Source organism: Phodopus roborovskii, unplaced genomic scaffold, assembly GCF_943737965.1.
Source record: "Phodopus roborovskii unplaced genomic scaffold, PHOROB, whole genome shotgun sequence".
NCBI classification, from domain to species: Eukaryota; Metazoa; Chordata; class Mammalia; order Rodentia; family Cricetidae; genus Phodopus; species Phodopus roborovskii.
In genome coordinates this window covers 976,551-1,002,785 of record NW_026126599.1, presented here as the reverse complement: position 1 = coordinate 1,002,785, position 26,235 = coordinate 976,551, and the positions used below count along the sequence as shown (strand labels likewise).

The following is a 26,235-nucleotide window of genomic DNA, read 5'->3' as shown; positions in this document are numbered from 1 at the left end:
GTTTTATCTTGAATGCAGGATCTCAGAAGTGAAGTCTCAGGAAGGAACGTTTTTGCAAAATTGTCCTTGGAGTGCAGATGAGGCTTGTCAAAAGAATCATGTGATAAGAGTGATTAATTCAGTCACCAACAATATTACCAACCCTTGTGTTCACTAACAATTGAGCTCTATATGTAGCTGCTGAACACATTTTGATCTCTGTCCTCCATACTTACACTGTGATAGACAGTTTTTTTTTTTTTTTTATGATGTTCTCTTGGATTTTTCTTTTCTTGCTCTTGCAGAATCTTGTTCCTTTTTACTCTGTTGATTCTTCTCAATGCAATACAAAAAAACAAAAGCATTTATATCGTGATGGAAATGTGATCATTGCTGTGTTTGTTCCATTTTTCAGTTATTTTCGTCAGAAGACCATTAATTTTACAGGCGAAAAAAGTATTTACATCCAGTAAGTGCTTTTAAATTTTAATTCTTTTCACTGCTCACATTTTGTTGTTCTCAAGTAAATTTTGATTGACATAAACTTAATTTTAATTCCCATTTTGGCATACCCATTCTTCGACTCACAAATCTCTTTCAGGTGTATCTTCCCACTGCCTTTTTTGTTCTGCCAGAGAAAAAGTGTTTGTTTGAACTTATGTCATTTTACACATTTGTTATCCTGGCTTTCTCTGTGTTCCCCTGAAGTGCTGGCAGGTATCTGGGGCTGGATCATTTTCATGATTTTCCATGCAGGTGGAATAGCTTACTATTTGACATGTTGTTTTGGGGCACTTTCGAAGTGTAGTTCTTCATTCAGCAGAAATGATGCCAGTGATCACAGTGACTATAGAGTCCCTATGTGATGATGGCAGAGAGACAGGGACTGTCTTGCTATCTGCTGCTCATTATGGAAACCAATGTGAGAATTTTAACTGTGGGAATCTTCTTTTTAAAATGCTTTCAAAATTATTTACAGTTTTTCCCTAATTTTAATTAGTAATCTTTTAAGGTATGTCAATTTTGCATCATTTTTCCAATTCATTACTATATTTCTAATTATTAAAACTGACATGGATGTGTTCTGGATGTCACATGGATGTTGATGGTGAAGCATGGGAGTAGTATCTTAGTTTTGTGCCTTTTATATTAGAGGAAAGTTGCAGTAAAATTACTAGAAACACTTGGACAATGCTATAGAGAATTCATTGTGAAGGAAGTAAGATCTATTTTATTACATGCAAACTCTTCTGTAGCTGTAAGATTCATGGGACCTGGGATTGAAGAAAATATCCTGTATTCAGGTTTAATACAATGGTTGAAAATGGAAATGCAGAGGCAAGTTTCAAGTGGAGAGTCAGCACACAGTCAAGTAGAGGTGAAGATGAATTTAGGTCCTTGTGATATGATTGTGTTTGTGATGAAACCTGGGTTAAGTGCCAAGTCCTCTGCACAGGGAAAGTAGAGTAGGAGAAATGATCAGATAGGGACAGTTGACACACATAAGTATCTTTTGACAACTTAGTCTGAAATAGAAGCAGTAAACATGGTGACAGATTTCCATTTACAGGAATGTGCCTACGTGACTATATGAGGAAAATGGGTTAATTTTGTTGTTTGCACTGTTGATTTTCCTCACATTTTGACTGAATGCACAAATGCATGTTTTTTCTGATAATCATTTTAAAAAGGACATGGATGTGGTAAGAAACATATTCCATTATAATATTTTTTAATCTCTAAGTTTATTTGACATTTTGAGATCATAACTTAAATATAAAATATATATTGTTATATGTGTACAGTTAAATATACTTATAATTATATTCATATATATTACAATTCAAACTATATTCAGTATTCATATACATATGTCAGTTTAACGCTGGTTTACACATATTAGCATGATAGCTCATTTCCTCTTCAGGAATATTTTAACTGTCATTTTGTAAATGTGTGTTAACATCCCCTCCTAGCAATTACAAACAGACAATCTTAATATTCATATCTGAGCATCATTTTTTACATGTACTTAAACATAGAGATGATATCACAAGTCCAAGTGCTATTTTAACAATACAATTACAGACTTGAGTCTATGAGCTCCCAATTGTTCAGGTCAACTGTATTTATATGGGTTTTTTCAGCCTGGTCTTGACCCCTTTGCTCATCACTGCTCCTTCTCTGCAACTGGATTCCAGGAGTTTGGCTCACTGTTTAGCTGGGGGGTCTCTACTTCTGCTTCAATTAGCAACATGTAGGCTCTTGGATGGCATATAAGGTAATCATCAATCTCATAGTAGGGGAAGAGCATTTAAAGATGCCTTTATACTATTACTTATATTGATAGTTGGGGTCATCCTTGTAGGTCTCTAGACATGTCACTATGCCAGGTTTCTCTTAAAACTTATAATGGTCCCCTCTATTATGGTCTCATTTCTTGCACTCTCTACTCTTTTTCTGACCCAGTCTTCCTGCTCCCCTATGCCCCATCTCCCTTTCTCTTTCCCTTAACTCCCTCTCATTTCCCCCCATGCTGCCAACTTGCTCTGGAGTGGGTGACCATGTAGATCTCTCTTAGGGTCCTCCTTGACACCTAGCTTTTCTGACAAGATTGATTGTAGACTGATACTTTTTTGCTCTATGTCTAAAATCCATATATGAGTGATTACATACCATGTTTGTCTTTTTGTGGTTGGGTTGCCTCACTCAGGATGGTTTCTCCTAGTTCCATTCTTTTTCCTGCAAATTTAAGATCCCATTGCCTTTTGTCTTTCTACCAAGTAGTACCCAATTATGAAAATGTATTAAAGTTTTCTCCATCCATTGTTCAGATGAGGAGCATTTAGATTTCTTCCATGCGAGCAGTGGGCCAGCAGGATCGAGGATGAGGGGAAGGCAGATTCTGGGTGGTGCATGGACCAGTGTACCAGGAAAGAACCAGTCAGGCCAAATTTATAGTGGAGAAGGAGATGTGGGGCTGACCCAAGGTGTTTCCAGGGAAGGATGTGAGGGGATTCGTCCTGGACTGGTCCCAGACTCACATCTGGCAGAGGGCAGGCGATGAGTCTAAAGCTGTTTGTGTTTTTCCTTTGTACACTATCTGTGAATATATTTACACCATTGTTGACTGGAGGCTTTATTGATGCCATTTACAACTTCTTCAGTAAAGGAAATCTTTTGACAACAGCCCTGCATCTAACGAACAAATGGAAAATGTTTCTCCCTATATGATGTTCTGATGACACTTCCCATTACTACAGAAAATGTTTTCATTTTCTGGTAGTGTAATCTTCATTATTTTTTAGTTCTGTCTTTTGATATCTGATGCTAATCTGTATGACATTGGTAACCTCTTCAGTAAGTTTTGATATACATCAATATATTGAGAAATACAAGGTATAAGTTCTTCTACCACTTTCAATAGATTGTGATCCATTTAAAGTAGATTCCCATACTGTGTGGAGAATAATGGTCTAATTTAACTCCACAGCTTGTTGATATCCACCTGACTATTGCATTTGTTTTGTAGGCCATCTGCCCTCAACATCTTATTTTGCCTCCTTGGTTAAAAACTTACAGTTGGCATTTCCTTTTGTGTTTAAGGGAAAACAACTATCTAGAAGTACCACCATATCAGAGTTTATTGATTATCATCAAGAGACCAACCTAATTTTTTTCTTTAAAAACTTAAAGTTATTGTCATACAGGCATTTCACTTTTTGGGTTAGAGTTATACCACAGGCATTTCACTTTTTGGGTTAGAGTTATACCAAGCTACTTTATGTTGTTTGTAGTTATTGTGAAGAAAGATATTTCTCTGATATCTTTCTCAGCCAGTTAATCATCTGTATATAAGATGGCTACTTTTTTTGTGAATCTTATACTCTGCCACTTTCATGAAGGTGTTTATCATCTGTAGGAGTTCCCTGGTAGAATGAGTTGGGTCATTCATGTATGTGATCATATCAGCTGAAAATAGTTAAAGTTTCACTTCTTTCATTTCAATTTGTATCCCATTGATCTCCTTTGGTTATCATATTGTTCATACAGATATGGACGGACTGTAAAACCTTTTATCATCGCTGATTTTAGAGGAATCATATTGAGTTTCTCTCCATTTAGCTTGATGTTGGCTTTTGACTTTCTGTATATTGCCTTTATTTTGTTTAGATATGTTCCTTTCATTGCTGATCTCGAAGACATTTATCATGAAGGGGTGTTGGGTATTGTCAATATTCAGCTTCCAATGAGATGATCATATGGTTTTTCTTTTTCAGATTGTTTATTTGGTGAATCACATTGAAAGATTTTTTCTTATGTGGAACCATCCCTGTATCTCTATGTAGAAGTATACTTGATCAGGATGAATGATTTTTTCTAATGTGTTCTTGGATTCAATTTGCCAATATTTTACTTAGTATTTTTGCATCCATGTTTGAGAAGTAGATTGGTCCTTAGTGCTTTTTCTAAGTTGTGTTTCTGAGTGGTGTAGTTAAGAAGGTAATTGTAGTCCCTTAAAAAGAGTTTGGCCAAGACCCTTCTGCTTTTATTGTGAGGAGTATTGGAATCTCTTTTTTAATTTCTGAGAGTGAATATGTCCCATGTTGATTATATACCTTTTATAAATTTCCCTCTACATTAGAAGCAATAAGATTTCAAAATATCTGGATGGCAATATTATCTGAAACGTCTGTAGCAATAGTTTCCTTATTGTATGAAATTCTTTATTATTTGATGTATATACTAGCATAAAATGCAAAACTGTCCAGTAATTTACATCAAATTAAATCCTCAGAAAGTCATCCATGCCTCTTATTAGTCTTAAGTTTAAGTTGCAATGTTTGGCTAGCAAGTGTCATAGGTTTAAAACCAAAGCAAGCCAAAAAACACTTAAGCTCAGGTCTGACTTGTCCGAATGTTGTCCATCCTTCTGTTTTAAGCAAATCTCAAATGACCCAAATGTATGTTTGTTAAGATGAAGGGAAAACAAGAGCAAACTATGTGCTGATTACCAATTACCCATCAGGATGCAGTGGGTGCATGGAGGGTGTAAAGAAGGCTGAAGCCATGACCATATTGGATGTGCTGGTTCTGGAATGTCTTGAGGTCTGGGAAAGTGTCTTTTAGCCCAAATAAAAGCTAAGTCAAAGAAAAACATAATAAGGTTTGTGTAAGCTTCTGGCAACAGCTTCAGGGGAGTAGCAGTGAGTCTAATAAACTAGGACTTTCTCAAGGCCTGACTGGATCATTTTGAGGCAACTTGCCCCTGTCCTGCCAAAAATGTTCGGCCCCATGTTGGGGACCAAAGTGTAAATGGAGTTCTTAATTGGTCTAAGTAATAAAATCATGGAGATGGATAAAGAAGAAAATCTGAGAGACGAGAAAGAAGGAGCAAACAACCACCAGACCTCTCTACCATCTCAGCTGATGAGAGAGGGAGTTTATGCTTGTCCCTGCATACATCCTGTTTCTGCCAAGATACCACATGTTCTCTCTGCCTATACAGGCTTCTAGACCCATCATAATTAGCTAATGGCAAGCTTCATTCTCTGAAATCAGACAGTCTTTATTTGTAGACGCAAGACATCACCACAAAGCTATATGCTTCATGTCTGTGCTAATTCTAGTATATCTCTAAACTTAACCTGAAAGTTTATCATTTCCTAGAAAAGGGCAATCTAGATACTGGTAGAACTGTCAGGTCCATGGCAAGACACACTCATGATCATGCTGGTACAGAGGCCTGCTGAAAGAATATTAAGAAGAAACATCAAATGGTTGGACTAATTATTGATATTATAATGGGAATGATTGCATTTAGTGCTAGTTCTGTGACATCAAGAGTGGCTCATCACTAACAAATACTAACTGCTGATATCATTAGACACTGGAATAAGCACTTTTCAGAGATTCAGACACAACAAAATAAAATAGATAGTGTGACAGTTAATGAGTTAGCTGATTTGACACAAAGTGTTATACTGTCAGGAAATTAGTTAAAAATATAGGTAGTATAAACATATTAAAAATGACAATCTTTCCAAAAGCAATATAAATATTCAATGCAATCCCCATCAAAATCCCAGCACAAACTTCACTGACCTTGAAAGGATAATAATCAACTATATAGGGAAAAACAAAAGACCCAGGATAGCCAAAGAAAGCCTGTACAATAAAGGAACTTCAGGAGGCATTACCATCCCCAACTTCAAGCTCTACTATAGAGCTATAGTCCTGGAAATATCTTGGTATTGGCACAAAAGTAGGCAGGTCGACAAATGGAATCAAATCAGAAATCCTGTTATTAACTCCCACATCTACAAACACCTGGTTTTTGACAAAACAGCTAAAAGTATACAATGGAAGGAGAAAAGCATTTTCAACAAATGGTGCTGGCACAACTGGAAGATGGTGTGTAGAAGGCTGCAGATAGACCCATATCTATTGCCATGCACAAAACTCAAGTCCAAATGGATCAAAGACCTCAAAGTAAATCCAGGCACACTGAAACTCTTAGAAGAGAAAGTGGGAGCTACCCTTGAACAAATTGGTACAAGAGACTGCTTCCTGAACATGAATACAGTAGCACAGACTTTGAGATCAACAAATAATAAATGAGACACCCTCAAACTGAGAAGCTTCTATAAGGCAAAGGACACATTTGACAAGACCAAATGGCAACCCACAGACTGGTAAAAGATCCTCATCAACTCTACATCTGACAAAGGGCTGATCTCCAAAATATACAAAGAACTCAAGAAACTAGTCACCAAATGACCATATTCAAAAATGGGGTACAGAACTGAAGAGAGATTTCTAGATAGACAAAATCAAAAAAGCTGAAAGACACTTAAGAGAGTGTTCAACATCCTTAGCTATCAGAGAAATGAAAATCAAAACAACTCTGAGGTACCATCTTACTTCTTCCAGAATGGCTAAAATTAGAAACACCAATGACAACTCATGCTGGAGAGGATGTGGAGGAAGGGGAACACTCCTCCAGTGCTGGTGGGAGTGCAAACGTGTACCTCAGGAAAATGGGACTCAATCTACCCAGCAATCCCATTCTTAGGCTTATATCCAAATGATCCACATCCATGCAAGAAATACATCTGTTCAACTGTGTTCATAGCAGCATTATATGTAGTAGCAAGAATCTGGAAGCAACCTAGATGCCCCTCAACTGAAGAATTAATAAAGAAGATGTGACACATTTGCACAATGGAATATTACTCAGCTGAAGAAAAAAAATGAATCTTTAACTTCTCAGACAAATGGGTGGAACTTGAAGAAACCATCCTGAATAGGTAAGCCAGTCACAAAAGAGGAACATGGTATGTACTCACTCATATGAATTTTAGACACAGAGCAAAGGATCACCCACCTACAATTCACACCATCAGAGAAACTAGGATACAAAGAGGAACCTAGGAGATTCATACAAGGTCCCTCACAGAAGAGGAAAGGAACAAGAACCCCTGAGCATATTGGGAGTTGGGGAGGGCAGTGAGTGGAGAGGGAGATAGAAGGAGAAGGGGACTAGAGGAAAGCATCTGGGATTAGGAAGATTGAGTCAGGGGAGGAATAGATGAGAGAGAGAGAGAGAGAGAGAGAGAGAGAGAGAGAGAGAGAGAGAGAGAGAGAGAGAGACCATAAAAGAGGGAGCCATTATAGGTTTGAAGAGAAAACTGACTCTAGAGAAATGTCCAGAGACCTACAAGACTGGCCCAAAATAACAATTTGAGCAACATTGGAAAGGCTATCATAAATGCCCTTCCCTTGTAATGAGATCAATAACTAACTTATCCACCATCAGGGAGCCCTCATCTAGTAGCTGCTAGAAACACAAGCAAACACCCACAAGTAAACACTGAGCCGAATTGGAATTCATATGCAGAGAGGGAGGACAAGACCATGCTGTGGAAACACATAGAGACAGCTGACCTGAACAAGGAGGAGCTAATGGGCCCCCAGGCTGATAGCTGGGAATCCATCATGGGAATGACTCAGACCCCCTGAACATGGGTCTCAGCTAGAAGGCCTGAGCCATCTAAGGGACCTCAGACAATGGAACCAGGATGTATTCCTGATGCACAAAAAAACTTTGGGAGCACATTCCCCATAGAGGGATACTCCCTTAACTTAGAGGTAGGAGGGAGGGCCTAGTCCCTACTCCAAATGACTCCCTGTGGAGTGGAGGGGAATGGAATGGAAGGGTGGTTAGGGTGCATGGGAGGGAGTGAGAAAGGGAGGGAGAGGAAATAAATAAGCAAATAAATAAATAAATAAAAAGAAATATTCATGAAACAGATAAAATGCAAATGTGATCCCAATGCTACATCCTATAGTATTACACCTTTCAATTTCAAGTTCAACAATAGCAAGTATGACTGAGAAGACTTAGATGCATTTGATGAGTCACCCTAATTCTTCTATAATAATTTACAATTTACAGCAAGAAATTGAGAACCTTTTACAAAACAGTTACCTGATAGTAAAGGAATGAGTGTTATGGAAAACTCTTCAGAATCAATAGGCTCATTCAACCATGTGAATCACTTCTGATTACTTGTTTTAGATAGTGTTACTCTCCCACAAGGCATAATAATAAACATATTAGCTTTAAAATGTCATTGCTTATTTACATAAGATTGTAAAAGAATGACAGAAAATGCTGAATTTGATGAGAAGCCTCAAAGTCTTCAGAATATTTAATTCTAACATATTTTAAAAAGACATGTGTGGCAGGATACCCTTTAGAAGTGTACAGCTGATTGGATTCTGAGTGGTAACAACCAGCTTTGATATGCATTTTGTGACTACTAACTTGGTCCCTAGTGCCTTCTGTTTAAAGTACATATATTGTATCTGAGAGACTCCTAAGGACTCAAAGTCTATTCAAAACTTGCTTAGGAAAATCTAGGAAATCACAGTATTCATTAATCAGGATATTACATTTGGCATTGTCCCTTTGGGAAGCTTAGATAAGAGAGTTGGTTATGTGGAAATTAACTTGTTAATGTATAAATGGGATAACAGTAAAAAGCCTTTTAATAAGGGGCAGTGAGTCAGTCCATGAGATTTTGTTGACTCCTACAACTGGAAAGGCTAGAAAATCATTCTTACAGTGTATCTGTGTGGGCTTTCCTGTAACCCTCTGGACCCACACCTGTCACAAGGGCCAAATCACATGGTTACTCCCACCTTGATGATGATCCTCAAATCATATGGGCAACAAACCAGGTCATATTTTCCATTAAGTTGAACTCAGCTACAAGGTGATCTACTCACATCCATCATCAGGTCTTTTAGGTTGTTGTGTAATCCACTTTGATTAGCAGGTAGAACACCATGAAGGCATAGAAAAAGTGGAAGGCAGATTAAGGAAAATACAGTATATGTGTACACAATGCCCACACACACACACACACACACACACACACACACAAGGTCAAATCATGACATTGGCTGCTAATCCATAGGAAGGTCACTCAGTCATTGTGCTGTTCCTTCTATGGCTCTCAGAAAGAAGGAGATAGTAATAGGAGAGTAAAAGTTTGTTCAATGAACTGTGCTTGGGTGGGGGATATTTATATTCCTCCCAGGTGCATTTACTCATGTTGCTTTAGGACTGATGCATACAATTCAGGCAGACAAGCCACTGAGCATCATTGCTCCTTAATTGCAACCACTGAAATACTGCAGCTCTTCTTCTATGTACAGACAGAATGTGGTTTTAGATATTGAGGTGTTAGAGTACAGAACAGGGGAGTCTTAAAGATTTGAGTTTCCATCTGCTGGTTATCTCACATAAGCAACAAAAAAATGGGGGTTTTGTATGTTTCTACTTACTAGTAGATTCCATGTGGGATGTAAGTTCAAGTAAACTTCTTCCAGATATTTTTGATCCACCTGAGGCTTTTAGGTAATTTAATCACCAAGTACTATATAACCTGCCACTTAGATTGTAACCATTACATGATGACCAAAATTTTTGTTAGTAAATATTAAGAAAGAAGGTATGAGAGCCATTACACCATACTGTTTATTATAAGAGACCTTTTTATGAATGTTGATAATCCTTCTCTGCAGATACAGGACGAGGAGCTACCAGTATTTTTTGGCCTTCATATTCGCCATTGAGGAAATCAACAGAAACACTCATATTTTACCTAACATATCTCTAGGTTTTGATCTCTACAATGTCGACAGCAATCAATGGAATACTCTGGAGGCACCTTTCATTTGCCTCACAGGCATGGGAACAATGATTCCCAATTACACATGTAGAAGGCAGAAGAAGGCTGCTGCTTTACTGACAGGAACTTCATGGGCAACGTCTGCACATATTGGGAGACTGCTGAATCTCTACAAATATCCACAGGTGAGGGACAAGGCTGTGAGGGAACAAGAAACCTGTATTAAACTGCAGATCTTCAGGTATATCAAAATGTACAGAAGTTAGGATATGTCATTCATCAATCAAAGAAAATAACTCAGGCATTTGGTTATAAAGCCTCAGATATTTTGCTGGAGATAGTTAAGAGGAAAAGTTTGAAGCCTATATAAGGTGTACAGAAATTGCTGTGTCTGGAAAGAAATTGTCTATAGATGATCTCAAAGCAAGATAGGAGATTAAAACTCCATGAGCAGAAGTTAGTCTCTACAAATACAAAGTGTTGCCTCAGGTTTAAGATTGTGTTCTATGACAATGTTTTCCCTCTTGTTTCCATTGGAAATTTCCATCAGCTTACATTTGGCCCATTTGACACTCTCCTGAGTGACAGAAGACAGTTCTCTTCTCTCTACCAGACAGCACCCAAGGACACATCTCTGTCACGTGCCATTGTCCTTTTGATGCTTCATTTCAGCTGGACATGGGTGGGACTGGTTCTTGTAGACGATCATAATGGTGCTGAGATTCTCTCAGACTTGAGAAGAGAGATGGACAAGAATGGACTGTGTATAGCTTTTGTAGAAATGATTCCAGACAGTGAGAATTCATTTAATCATAATTCTATCATGACTGTCAAGAAGATTATAAAATCAACTGCAAATGTGGTTATCATTTATGGTGACATGGAAGATTTAAGTGGTCTAATCATAGCTATGGTGGCCTTTTCAATGATTTGGAAAGTCTGGGTCATGAAGTCACAATGGCCTCTACATAGTCTTAGTAACTGTTTCATGTTGGATTCAATACATGGGAGTCTCGTTTTCACACATCACCATGCTGAGATTTCTGAATACAGGAATTTTCTCCAGGCATACAACCCTTCCAAATACCCAGATGATCACTATCTTGCTCTCATTTGGAATGCACACTTCAATTGCTCTTTTTCAGAACCTGATTGTAAAATTTTGGGCAACTGTCTGCCCAATGCTTCCTTGGAAATGTTGCCTAGATATATTTGGCAAATGGATATGACTGAAGAAAGTTACAATGTATATAATTCTGTGTATGCTGTGGCTCACAGCCTCCATGAGATGACTATAAATCAAGAACAAAATTATCTCTATGGAAAGGAAAAAGCAAATAATTATGTTTGGGAGGTAATTTTTCACTTTGTGGATTTTACCAATAGCACTGTGACATTTTTTAATTTTATACAATCAATCATTATATGATAGCACACTACACAGAATTTGCCAAAAATAACCTGAGAGACTGCTATAATTTATCACCTAGAATTTATTATAGACATCTATGTCAATGTTCCTGATGATTGGATGGCAATGACAGGTTTAAATATGTGTATGTCATTATCTACTCTGTGTTACAATTAACCTGAAGATTTATAGTAATAATAAAATAAATTTGAAAATTCATTCTCAAGTATATTTCAAAACAGAAATTTGGGCACTAGACACTAAATTATCAAATTATACTAGAAACTTAAAGTTCAAATTTTGAAGTTATGTTTGTATTACCTAACTGAGCATCTGTCCATTTTTATACAGTTTAGAAATAAACACTCTGATATAAAAGTTGAAACACTTAATAGTGAATAGCACTTCAAGAGCATGGAAATTTCCCTGAATCAACAATCATATAATAAATCTGATGTGTTTGTTTGTGGAGGGGGATTAATTCTTTCATCTGAAACTGGCAGCCTAGAAACATTATGCTCATTTTTGGTCTTTATCCAGTAAAACATTGATAAGTTGATATAGCTTGCACTTTTAATGTCATGTATTTAGGATAATGAGACACATCCCTTCATGAGGTTGTTGTGAACTTCCATGGGAATGAAATCATCATATGATTCTGCATCTCTTTAGCTTCACCTTTTTCTCAGGAACATCCATTTCAAAAATACTGCTGGAAACATTGTGGTTCTAGATTCACAAAGGAAATTGGAAGCAGAATACAATATTCTCAACCTCTGGGATTTTCCATTCGGTCTCAGACAAAAGATTAAAGTTGGAATATTTTCTCCAAAAGCTCCAAAGGGCCAAGGACTTCTCTTGTCTGACCATATGATACAGTGGGCCACAGGATTTACAGAGGTTGGTTGGATTTTATCACATTCTTTGAACTCTATCAATAAACATTTGTTTGAGGATGTAATGGCTATTGGTTCATTGGGGAGTACAAATCTGTATGCACAAACTTACTCTCATCTGTGGAATTATTTATTCACTATTCTGGATACAGGGACTGCTTATTTTTCCTTCATTTTTCTATGAGCACTTATTTCCAGTTATATATAGAGTGTCTATATAATAAGATTTCATCAATATGCAGAAACCACCTGAGGAGATAATTAATTTTACCCCCAGGTTAGAAAATGTCACCAGATAGATATTTTGCTTTTTGGTACCTGGCGGTATTCAAAAGCATGAAAGCCCATGAACAGGAGTGTATATATATATATATATGGGTGTGGATGTGGATGTGGGTGTGGGTGTGTATCATATCAATCCAAGTTCCCTCTCCCTCCCCCCTCACACCCCTCCCATCCCAATCACCCCACTCCAAAGTTAGGGTGATGCCTTCCAGGAAGGATCATCCAAATCTGTCAAGACTAAGGGAGTATCCCTCCATGGGGAATGTGCTCCCAAAGTCCTTTCATGCACCAGGAATACATCCTGGTTCCACTGTTACAGGACCCGTAGACAGCCCAGGCCTTCTAACGAGACCCATGCTCAGGGAGCCAGAGTCGTTACAGTGCTGGTTTCCCAGCTGTCAGTGTGGGGGTCCATGAGCTCCTGCTTGTTCAGGTCATCTGTCTTGTGGATTTCTGTAGACTGGTCTTGACATCTTTTCTTATCACTCCTCCCTCTCTGTAACTGGATTCCAGGAATTGATTCAGTATTTAGCTGTGGGCGTCTGCTTCTATTTCCATCAGCTACTAGATGAGTGCTCTATAATGGCATATCAGTTAGTTATCAATCTCACTATCAGGGAAGGGCATTTAAGGTAGCCTTTCCACTGTTACTCAGATTGTTAGTTGGGGTCACCCTTGTAGGTCTGTGAACATTTCTCTAGAGTTACTTTTCTCTTCAAACCTACAATGGCTCCCTCTATTATGGTATCTCATATATTTGTTCTCATCTATTTGTCCTCCTACTCAATCTTCTGAGTCCCACATGTTCTGCTCTCCTCCAATTCTCTTTCTCCTAATGCCCTCTCCACTCACTGTACCCCCGCTCCCACTATGCTCAGGAGACCTTGTTCTTTTCCCCTTCTGTGAGGAACCTTGTATGAAACTCTTAGGTTCCTCCTTGTATCCTAGTTTCTCAGGCAGGGTGAATTATAGGCTGGCTATTCCTTGCTCTACATCTAAATCCATACATGAGTGAGCACCATGTTCCTCTTTTGTGACTAGGTTACCTCACTCAGGATGGTTTCTTTAAGTTCAATCAATTTGCCTGCGAATTTCAAGATTCCATTGTTTTGTTTCCCCCCCACACACACACTGAGTAGTTTTCCATTGTGTAGGTGTGCTACATCTGTTTATCCATTCTTCAGTTGAGGGGCCTGTAGGTTGCCTTAGGTTCTTGCTATTAGAAATAATGCTGCTATGAACATAGTTGAACAGATGTCTTTGTTGCATGGATGTGGATCATTTGGGTATATGCCTAAGAGGGGGATTGTCGGGTCCTGTGGTAGATTGGTTCCCAATTTCCTGAGGAATGCCATACTGATCTCGAAAATGGCTGTACATGTTTGCACTCCTCCAAAAGTGGAGGAGTGTTCCCCTTTCAACACATCCTGTCCAGCATAAGTTGTCATTGGTGTTCCTAATTTTAGCCATTCTGGAAGAAGTAAGATGGTATCTCAGAGTTGTTGTTTTGATTTACATTTCCCTCATGGCTAAGGATGTTGAGCAATTTCTCCATATATATATATGTATATGTATATGTATATGTATATGTATGTATGTATGTATGTGTTTTTTTTTTTTTTTTTTTTTTTATGTATTGTATATGTATATCCAAGTCCATTTAAATGAAAACAAACATTTATAGACACTATTTGGGAATTTGGGCGTTGTTCTTTCCAAACCACTTCCTGCTGGTAAGGGGCGCTGTCATGGGGGATTCTAAGAAGATGCAGAAATCCTGGCTGTAGTCTGTAAGGCTGCTTGGTCCAGCTGTTTTGAATGTAGAATCACCTGGTACTGTTTCAGGCGGTCTGGCTTGATCAAACCACATCCACAGCTTTTCATTTTCTGTGGAAACAAAAATAGAAATCCTTTTCCCCAGTAACTTGTCCTTGAACTTATATTTTGGGGTCAAAGCATTTTTTATTTAATTTATTATTTTACATGCCGATCCCAATTCCTTCTCCCTCCCTCCCTCCATCCTTCCCTCCCTTTTACCCTCTCTGCCCTCTCACCTGCACTCTAAACACCCTCCCCTCCCATCCACCCACCCCAACTCCATATGTAGGGGAATGCCATCCAGTTGGGGTCATGTAGATCTGACAGGTCATGTGAAGTAGGGACTAGGGCTTCTCTCCTTTATCTCCTAGATAAAGACAGTTATCCCTCTATGGGATCTTGCCAAAAGCAATCTACAGATTCAATGCAATCCCCATTAAAATCCCACCAAAATTCTTCACTGACCTTGAAAGGATAATAATCAACTTTATATGGAAAAACAAAAGACCCAGGATAGCCAAAACAACCCTATACAATAAAAGAACTTCTGGAGGCATCACCATTCCTGACTTTAAGCTCTACTACAGAGCTATAGTTCTGAAAACAGGCTGGAATTGGCACAAAAATAGACAAGTAGACCAATGGAATCAAATTGAAAATCCTGACATTAACCCACCCACCTATGAACACCTGATTTTCGACAAAACAGCTAAAATTATACAATGGAGCAAGGACAGCATCCTCAACAAATGGTGCTGGCACAATTGGATGAGGGTGTGTAGAAGACTGCAGATAGACCCATGTCTGTCGCCATGCACAAAACTCAAGTCCAAATGGATCAAAGACCTCAACATAAATAAAGCCACATTGAACCTCTTAGAAGAGAAAGTAGGAGGTACCCTTGAACAAATTGGTATAGGAGACTGCTTCCTGAACATAACTCCAGGGTCACAGACACTGAGAGCAGTTTCTTAATTGTCTTTTGTCCATTTTGGATTCCTCTATTGAGAATTCTCTATTCAGTTGTGTACTCCACATTTTAATAGGATTATTTGGTATTTTGTTGACTAGTTTCTTGAGTTCTTTGTATATTTTGGAGATCAGCCCTCTGTCAGTTGTGGGCTTGGTGAAGATCTTTTCCCAGTTTGCAGGAAGCCGTTTGGCCTTGTCGAATGTATCCTTAGCCTTACAGAAGCTTCTCAGTTTCAGGAGGTCCCATTTATTAATTGTTGATCTCAGTATCTGTGCTCTTGGAGTTATGTTCAGGAAGTAGTCTCATGTAACTATTTGTTCAAGGGTACTTCCCACTTTCTCGTCTAAGAGGTTCAGTGTGGATGAATTGCTGTTGAGGCCTTTGATCCATTTGGACTTGAGAATTGTGCATGCCAATAGACATGGGTCTATTTACAGTCTTCTAAACACCATCATTCATTTGTGCCAGCACCATTTGTTGAAGATGCTTTCCTCCTTCCAATGTATAATATTAGCTATTTTGTCAAAAATCATGTGTTCGTAGGTGTGTATATTAATATCAAGATGTTTGATTTGATTTGTTTTATTACTTTATAACAGTCCATTCCTGAGTATTTTCATCATGTATTTGATTCTCAGCTTCCTCGCTCTGTGTGCAGTGAGAGCTGTTTTCCAGGATTCAGAAAATCTGCCCAGGAGGGGAGGCCTGCCTGTTGCTATGATTGCACTCAGTGTTCAGATAATGAGATTTCCAATGAAACAGGTAAATGTCATATTTTACTGGGGACTTTCCTACCATGCCACATTTTTTGGTAATATATCAGTTCATGTAAAGAGACAGTAGAGATAAACCCTGTTCTTCTTGATTTGGAAGTAATAATACTTTTGTTCATTTTATCATCTTTTAAATGGTGCCCTGAGCATTGAAACTCATGCTTGATTTATGTTGCTGATACTCTACAGCCATTGTTCCTTTCATAGAATAACTTTACTGTTTACAAAGTAGTCTTCTTTATTTCACCATGGGATGTAATACAGAGAGAGTATAATTAACAGGCTTCATTTCTTTTTCAAAGCATGTTTAGCTGATGGTTGACACATATTTAAGGGTTGGATCCTTATGTCCCTTGGTTGCATATATTCAGTCATGGTTCTGGCTTCATCAGAGGTGTCAGAAAGATTCGTATTTAATGTACTCATGGACATCTGTCAAAGTTATTATTTTATATTTTGTCAATTTTTATCACTGGTTGTGTTGCCTCCCTGTATGTATGTACACTTTACTTATTTGATCTACATAAAAGTTAGAATAAGGCATCAAATGTCCTGGAGGTGGAGTCACAGATAGTATTGACCACCATGTGGGTGCTTACAACACAACCCAGGTCCTCTTAAGGGTAACAGGTTCCCTGAACCACAAATTATTTATCTACCTTCGTCTTTGATGTACAGCACTAATAATGTTCAACATTATTAGTATGTGTGTGTTCCTCCATCTGTATAAAGTACCAGAAACACTAAAGCTTTATTTTCCAAGGAGAGGGATATATGAAGATCTAAAACATGTTTTGACCCATAAAACATCAATTAATGTGGTATGTCAAAATACTATTACATTACTCTTCCATGGAACATAAATATTTTTTAAATCAATAGTTTGTATGTATATGAGTAAATTTGATTAACCACCACTAAATAATGTGGGTAAATAGTCATTAACTCATTGTAAACAAATGACTTTATTTTCTAAGTAACAATGGAAGCATTATTACATATAAAAGAGGCAAATTATGGAACTATTTTTTGTGACAGCTAAGTGAAAATGCTATATCACCACTTGCATTAATAATAATATTGTGAAAAGGCCAGGAACACATACAATTCTGTTAATAGAACAAGGCAGAACACTGCATTTGAAGGATCAACTTTTCAGGCAAAGATGGACATAGTACAGGTAGCTTAAATAGTTGGTCGCTATTTACTCTTCATCTCTTGGGTGCCCACTACTCAGCTCCCAGATACTGACATGGAACTTTATACTTACTTAATATAGTCTGACCTTAGCTTGACTTGTTTTTACTCAGCGCTTCTTAAATTATCATGTCTACCTTATGCCTCAGGGCAATGGTATTTCTCAATTCTATATTCTTTGATAAATTCTTTACAATGACTTGCTGTGTAATTTGGTGGCTGGCCTCTGATATCCTCCTCTCCTCCTTCTTTTGCTCCTTGATTCTTCTCTCCAAGAGTTCTCCTCCTACTTATTCTTTCTACCTGCCAGCCCTTTCTGTTTGTTGGCCATTCTGCTCTTGATTAGACCAATCAGGTATTTTAGACAGGAAAAGTAATACAGCTTCACGGAGTTAAATAAATTCAACATCAATGAATGAAACATGCTTGTATCACAAAAGAAATGTTCTACAGAATAAACAAATGTAACATATCTTCATCTAATATTTCACAATGATATTATGCCTAAATATATCAAAGGAAGAGAAAATTGGCATGAGACAGTGGAAACAGCGAATGGAAGGAGCACACTTAGAAACAATGTTAACTATGGAAAGAAAAATCAAAATGAAATCCTCGACATTAATATTAATTTCTAATGAGACATTTCATATATTAACTGGATTGTTTTGAATACCACACTGGCTGTACTGAACACTCAGATATGGTATCAAAAGCTCATAAGCAGAGAAAGTTTCAAATATTTGGGGACTTTTATTTGCCTAATATAAAATGTACATATTGAGATCTATTATACATGTCACCAAGATTTCATATGCATATAGAGACTTTGTGTACATTAGAGCCAAGGTAAGTTCATGAACACATTAAGTGTATTCATTAGAGAAAACTAGAATCATCAGTATCAAAACCTGAATGGTTGCAGTAAAATGAGACACTTCAAATTGTATTTAGTAAGAAAGAAGAAAGTAAAACATAAATGCTAAATATTTTAAAACAGTGAGTCCCATATTTTAAAACATATCAAATGAAGTGTAACTAACTTCATAGCACTTCCAAATTATAAAAACAAATCGGTCATGTCTTATACTCCATGCAATTTTCATAAAGAAGATACAGGATTTTGATTCTGAACCATTTCATGCTCAGTTTTAATCACCAGAAGTAAACACACAGAAAATAGAGGAGACAAAGTGCCTTGAGAGTGAGAGGGTAGCACAAAGACAGAAATATAAGAAATAACAAATAAAATGCTGATAATGGAATAAAAGACAAGGTAGTAGCAAAATGATGAATTCAATATCTTAATGCAAATTTTCAACAATCCATCAAATTGAAAAATTTACTTACAAAAACAGACTGTTTTAATTGAAAGAAAATGAGATATAAATAGAATGTTATTTATATCTTTCTGAATTCAAGATGAAACTCAAAAATGTAAAGGGATATAGTATCATACAAATACTCCCTGACCAATATGACTAAAACAAGAGTTCTATTTCTATGTGTTAAATTGATCATTTCTTCCTAGAAATGACTAATAAGTTTCAAAAAGGGAGTTTTTCAAGCTTTCACAAATCTGATAGTTCATGTTCCTGTAAGCACCATTAGAGAATGAACATATAGGAGGATTCAACCAATAAGCATTATGGGAATAGATAGTCTTGAGTGTGATAACTGAGAACATTACAAGAAAAATACCTTCAAATCACATTCTCCTTGCACTGAAATCACAGGACAAAGACACACAAGGGAATGACGTGATCCTATGATCAAGTTATGGTTATATAATTTAATTCAGAAATTTATGACTAAATAAACAAATGCAAGTTATTCTTAATTGAAAATGTACTTAAGTACACTAATAAAAAGAATAGAAAGGTACACTGCATGTTTAATAAGAAGATCCTGGATCATGAATTAGAAGGCATATGGAAATTTTCACTACTAAGCACTGATGTACATGAGTCTGAAACAACAAAGAAAATGTGGGAAAATACAAGAGAGTTGGTGCTGGGAAGTGGCTTGCAACCAAAGGGTAATCTGAGCAGAGACTCACAATATCTTTAATTCATAGATACGGATCATTGTATGAGGTGTCCAGAAAGTCACTATGCAAACACAGAGCAGAACCACTGCCTCCAGAAAACAGTTACCTTTCTGGCCTATGAAGACACTTTGGGACTGACACTGGCCTCCTTGGCCCTGGGCTTCTCTACCATAAGTGTTGGTGTTCTTTGTGTCTTTGTTAAACACCACCACACTCCCATCGTCAAGGCCAACAATTGGTCTCTCACTTACATCCTGCTCATCACTCTGACCTTCTGTTTTCTCTGTCCCTTGCTCTTCATTGGCCATCCCAACACAGCCACCTGTGTCCTGCAGCAGAGCACTTTTGCAGTTCTGTTCACAGTGGCTCTCTCCACAGTCTTGGCCAAAACCATTACTGTGGTTCTGGCTTTTAAGGCCACAGTTCCAGGGAGACTGATAAGGTGGATAATGATATCAAGGGCTCCTAACTACATCATTCCAGTCTGCACTCTTATCCAACTTGTTCTCTGTGGAATTTGGCTGAGCATCTCTCCTCCCTTTGTTGACTCAGATGCTCACACTGAACATGGCCACATAATTGCTTCATGCAACAAGGGCTCCACTATTGCCTTCCACTCTGTCCTGGGATACCTCTGCTCCCTGGCACTTGGGAGCTACACTATGGCTTACCTGTCCAGGAACCTACCCGACACATTCAATGAAGCCAAGTTCATTTCTTTCAGCATGTTGGTTTTCTTCAGTGTGTGGGTCACTTTCCTTCCTGTCTACCACAGCACTAAGGGGAAAGTCACAGTTGCCATGGAAGGCTTTTCCATCCTGTCATCCAGTGCAGGCCTCCTAGGCTGCATCTTTGTTCCCAAGTGCTACATTATTTTGTTCAGACCACATAGGAATGTGCTAAATTATGTCAGGAACAAAGCACCTGCTAGAGGAAAAGTAGATTATACAGTTTAGTGCATGCTTTTCTGAATTATATAGACACCTACAGGCCTCTTTGGGACCTGTACAATTCACAGAGAAAATATAGCCATTATAATTATTGTTTTCATTTATTAATGAATACATGCTTGGATTGCTTACTTCTCTCAAATGGAAAGCTGACTTCCATGAATATGCATGGTATTCTGAAAAATATTAAAGAAAATATGAAGGAAACATGTATTCCTTCTTCACCTCTTCAACATGGCATAACTTTGTATTTATAAAACCAAACGAACTCATATTTTCCATGGGCGTTTAATGCCATTGATATTTCCTGAATTCTTCATGCTTATATTTCCTGTAGTATTAAATGTAAGACAGTACATTGTTATAATTAATATGAATTTGACATGCAAATTACTTGTCAAATGATTATATAATGAGCTGCATACTAGAGTAAAATGAAGACCAATTTATATCTTAATAATAACACAAAGGCTGATACCAGTAATCAAATACTTACCCTAAAAGACAATTACATGAAACTTCCTATAAGTCTGTGAAGAATTTGAAATGCCCTGCTTAAGCAGTACTGTAGAACTTGCGCTCATATCTATCTTTACTATAGATATCTAAACATTTTGTTCACTTACTCATTCACAATTCAATTTTAATAAATTCCGCTACATTCTTTCAACAGGAACTGGTGTATTTTATAACTCTTGGGCATTTATTAGTACCCATTCCTCCATATTTTATCAACATTTCATAAAAGATATGTAATAATTTAGGAACAACAATTCTCACTCTTTTTTATTTATTTTATATAACCAAGTCCATTTAAATGAAAACAAACATTTATAGACAATATTTGGGAATTTGGGCGTTGTTCTTTCCAAACCACTTCCAGCTTGTAAGGGACGCTGTCATGGGAGATTCTAAGAAGATGCAGAAATCCTGGCTGTAGTCTGCAAGGCTGCTTTGTCCAGCTGCTTTGAATGTAGGATCACCTGGTCCTCTGTTTCAGGCGGTCTGGCTTGATCAAACCACATTAGTCTGGAAGGAATTCACAGCTTTTCATTTTCTGTGGAAACAAAAATAGAAATCCTTTTCCCCAGTAACTTGTCCTTGAACTTAAATTATGGAGTCAAAGCATTTTCTTTATTTAATTTATTATTTTACATGTTGATCCCAGTTCCCTCATCCTTCCTTCCTCCATCCTTCCCTCCCTCCTTCCCTCCCTCATTTTTACCCTCTCTGCCCTCTCACATGTACCCTAACCACCCTCCCCTCCCATCCCCCCACCCCAATTCCATATGTAGGGGAATGCCATCCAGTTGGGGTCATGTAGATCTGACAGGTCATGTGAAGTGGGGACTAGGGCTTCTCTCCTGTCTCTAGGTTAAGGCAGTTACCCCTCCATGGAACACATCCCTCCATAGGGGATGTGTTTGGAAGGTCCTTTTGTGCACCAGGGATATATCCTGGCTCCACTGTCTGAGGTCCCTTAGACTGCTCAGTCCTTCTGGCTGAGACCCATATTCAGGGAGGCTTGAGTCATTCCCATGCTGGATTCCCAGCTATCAGTCTGGGGGCCCATTAGCTCCTCCTTATTCAGGTAAGCTGTCTCTATGTGTTTCTGCCGCCTGGTCTTGTCTTCTCCATCTGCATCTGGGTTGTAGTTCGACTCAGTGTTTATGTATGGGTGTTTGCTTCTGTTTCCAACAGGCATTAGATGAGGGCTCAATGGATAAGATAGTTGTTGATCTCACTATCCGGGAAGGGCATTTATGGTAGCCTTTCCACGGAAGCTCAAATTGTTAGTTGGCAGCAGTCTTGTAGTTCTCTAGACATTTCTTTGTGTTCAGTTTTATCTTCAAACCAATTTTGGCTCCCTCTTTTATGTTCTCTCCCTCCCTCCCTCCCTCCCTCCCTCCCTCCCTCCCTCCCTCCCTCCTCTCCCTCCCCTCCCTCTCTCTCTCTCTCTCTCTCTCTCTCTCTCTCTCTCTCTCTCTCGTCTTCTATTCCTAACCGGGCTCAATCTTCCTGGTCTCACGTGTTTTCCTTTCCTCCCCCTCATTTTCTCCTACTTCTGTCTCCATTTGCTGCCCCCCCACTTCCCCTGGGCTCCGGGGGACTTGTCCCTTGTCCCTTCCTGGTTCTGTGAGGGACTTTATATGAATCTCTTAGAATACTCCTTGGATCCTAGTTCCTCTGGTGGTGTGAATTATATGCTGGTGATCCTTTCATCTAGGTCTAAAATCTATATATGAGTGAGGACATACTATGTTCCTCTTTTTGTGACTGGGTTACCTCATTCAGGATGGTTTCTTCAAGTGCCATCCACTTGCCTGAGAATTTCAAGATACCATTATTGTTTTCTGCAGAGTAGTATTCTATTGTGTAGATGTGCCACATCTTCATTATCCATTCTTCAATTGAGGGGCATCTAGGTTGATTCCAGGTTCTTGCTATTACAAATAGTGCTGCTATGAACATAGTTGAACAGATGTCTTTGCTTCATGGATGTGGATCATTTGGGTATATGCCTAAGAGGGGGATTGTCGGGTCCTGTGGTAAACTAATTCCCATTTTCCTGAGGAACCGCCATACTGATCTCCAAAATGGCTGTATGAGTTTGCACTCCCACCAGCAGTGGAGGAGTGTTCCACTTTCTCCACATCCTCTCCAACATGAGTCATCATTGGTGTTTCTAATTTTACCTATTCTGGCAGGAGTAAGATGGTATCTCAAAGTTGTTTTTATTTCCATTTCCCTGATAGCTAAGGATTTGGAGCACTTTTTTAAGTGTCTTTCATCCTTTTTGATTTCCTCTGAGAATTCTTTCTTCAGTTCTGTACCCCATTTTTTAATAGGGTCATTTGGTGTTTTGTTGACTAGTTTCTTGAGTTCTTTGTATATTTTGGAGATCAGCCCTTTGTCGGATATAGGATTGGTGAAAATCTTTTCCCAGTCTGTGGGCTGCCATTTGGTCTTGTCCACTGTGTCCTTTGCCTTACAGAAGCTTCTAAGTTTGAAGATGTCCCATTTATTAATTGTTTTTCTCAGTGTCTGTGCCCCTGGAGTTCAGGTTTATCTTTTAGACAGGAATAGAAAATGGTTGGGAAAGGTATGGTTTAGATGGGATATAGGTAGATTAGACTATTTTCTTGTGAATTTGAGTAAGAACGAGATAGTATTTTACAACTTACATTGTTAAATATTCTTATATTGGTAGGCTACGTAAAACTAAGTTTATATTTTGTTATATTGTGTGAAATCTTTCCACTTATGATGTTTTATGCACATTATTTTTACCATATTCTATGTATGTATACGTTTCTTGTATTCAAGACATTTGTATATTGATACAATGTGGGATATTTATCATGCTGCCCTTTATAGTTCTACCTCTTGTCTTAACATTTCTACTCTAATTCTATTTTAGGGATTTATATGTATGTATATGTATATAGTTACATTGTTTAAGTATTTGTTCCTGCTTTATTCAGGGAAGTTTTAATCAGTTTTTTAGCTAAGTTCCTGAGTATTACAGATTATCTTCACTCATGTTTCCTGTACCTATGAGATCAAATATAGCATCAAATATAGATGCTTAATCTTCAATCACTTCATAGACATACAGAACATAACATTTAAATGTTTTAATATTAGTACTCCGTTGACATGAGACACTGTTGCTCCTGACAGCACCGTAAACTTTTCCAAAAATATGTTGGACACTGTTGTTGCTCCTGCTGGAGTTCATTCTCGCCTCAGCTAATGGCCTGTTGGGCAAAGAACTGCCCCCACCTTGACCACTGATGTGGACATGCAGTCCTATGTGCTTGCAGGAGACAAATATAGAAGACTGCAGGACCTTGCCAAGTCAGGGTAAGACAGCCTTTCTACCTCCCTGCTGTTGTTGTGGTCTGTCAAGTTCTCTTGGCCTTAGCCAAAACTGGGTGTACCAATGTTGCTGTGAGAACTAGGGTGACTGACTAGGTAGCTTGCTGTTTCTGTCCTTGCTGCACCTTTTGGAAGTTGCCCATCCACACTTCCTGTGTACCCTAGTATCATTATTAAACTATCACAACTATTATTCTCTCTTCCTAGTTAGATATATTAGGTACTAGACTTATGTTTTCCAGCTTAGGACAACTCTATTGTAAACTCCGTTAAGCCTTCACCCTAGGACTAGATATGTAGGTCATTTTGTTCTCGATTTTCCTTTTCTTAGAGCATACTTGTTATTCACTGTTTTGTACATAGTTTTGTATTAAGCCTAAATCTTTTCTTTAGACTAAAAGGGGAATTGTAGGGAGATAGTCATTCTGTGGCACTGACCAAGCCCATTGGGGGGTGGAGCCATGGGCAGATGCAACCTGTGGAAGGAGGTCTGAGGAAGAGCTGGGAAAAGGTCTCTTGCTGGCGAGACTGACAGGAGAGCATCGGGTGAAATTTCCTGATGTTCATCTGTCTAGGTTGTAAGTTATTTCTCCCTAAATAAACATCTATTTGGCCTATTTGTTTATCCTGATCCTTATTTAACCGTGATACAGTCTTCTAAACCAATTTGTTCAAGGGTACCTACTACTTTCTCTTCTAAGAGGTTCAATGTTGCTGGATTGATGTTGAGGTCTTTAATCCATTTGGACTTGAGTCTTATGCATGGCGATAGACATGGGTCTATCTGCAGTCTTCTACACACCCTCATCCAATTGTGCCAGCACCATTTGTTGAGGATGCTGTCCTTGCCCCATTGTATAATTTTATCTGTTTTGTCGAAAATCGGGTGTTCATAAGTGTGTGGGTTAATATCAGGATTTTTAATTCGATTCCATTGGTCTACCTATTTTGATGCCAATACCAGGCTGTTTTCAGAACTATAGCTCTGTAGTAGAGGTTAAAGTCAGGAATGGTGATGCCTCCTGAAGTTCTTTTATTGTATAGGGTTGTTTTGGCTATCCTGGGTCTTTTGTTTTTCCATATAAAGTTGATTATTATCCTTTCAAGGTCAGTGAAGAATTGTGGTGGGATTTTAATGGGGATTGCAGTAAATCTGTAGATTGCTTTTGGCAAGATTGCCATTTTTACTATGTTTATCCTACCTATCCAAGAGCATGGGAGATCTTTCATTTTCTGGTATCTTCTTTAATTTCTTTCTTTAGAGCCACAAAGTTCTTATTATATAGGTCTTTTACTTATTTGGTAAGTGTTACACCAAGATACTTCATGTTGCTTGTGGCTATTGTAAAGGGTGATGTTTCTCTGATTTCTTTCTCTGTCTCTTTGTCGTCTGAAAAAAGTAGGGCTACTGATTTTTTTTGAGTTTATCTTGTATCCTGCTAGTTTGCTGAAGGTGTTTATCAGCTATAGGAGTTCCCTGGTAGAGTTTATTGGGTCGCTTATGTAAACTATCATATCATCTGCAAATAGAGAGAGTTTGACTTCTTCCTTTCCAATTTGGATCCCTGATCTCCTTTTGTTGTCTTATAGCTTTAACTAGAACTTCCAGTACGATATTGAAGAGATATGGAGAGAGAGGGCAGCCTTGTCTTGTTCCTGACTTTAGAGGAATTGGCTTAAGTTTCTCTCCATTCAGTTTGATATTGGCAGTTGGTTTGCTGTATATTGCTCTTATTATGTTTAGGTATGTTCCTGTTATCCCTGACCTCTCCAAGACCTTTATCATGAAAGGGTGTTGAATTTTGTTGAAGGCTTTTTC

At 38.1% G+C, this 26,235-nt stretch overlaps 1 protein-coding gene across 1 annotated transcript; it reads left to right on the top strand.

The window, feature by feature from the left end:
* The first annotated feature begins 245 nt into the window (after positions 1-245).
* Positions 246-20,540, top strand: LOC127237339 (vomeronasal type-2 receptor 116-like). The gene is made up of 6 exons (XM_051205572.1): positions 246-448; positions 10,075-10,366; positions 10,732-11,535; positions 12,265-12,492; positions 16,203-16,326; positions 19,612-20,540. The coding sequence occupies exons 1-6, from the start codon at positions 246-248 to the stop codon at positions 20,538-20,540; spliced, it is 2,580 nt and encodes an 859-aa protein (XP_051061529.1).
* Positions 20,541-26,235: the final 5,695 nt, after the last annotated feature.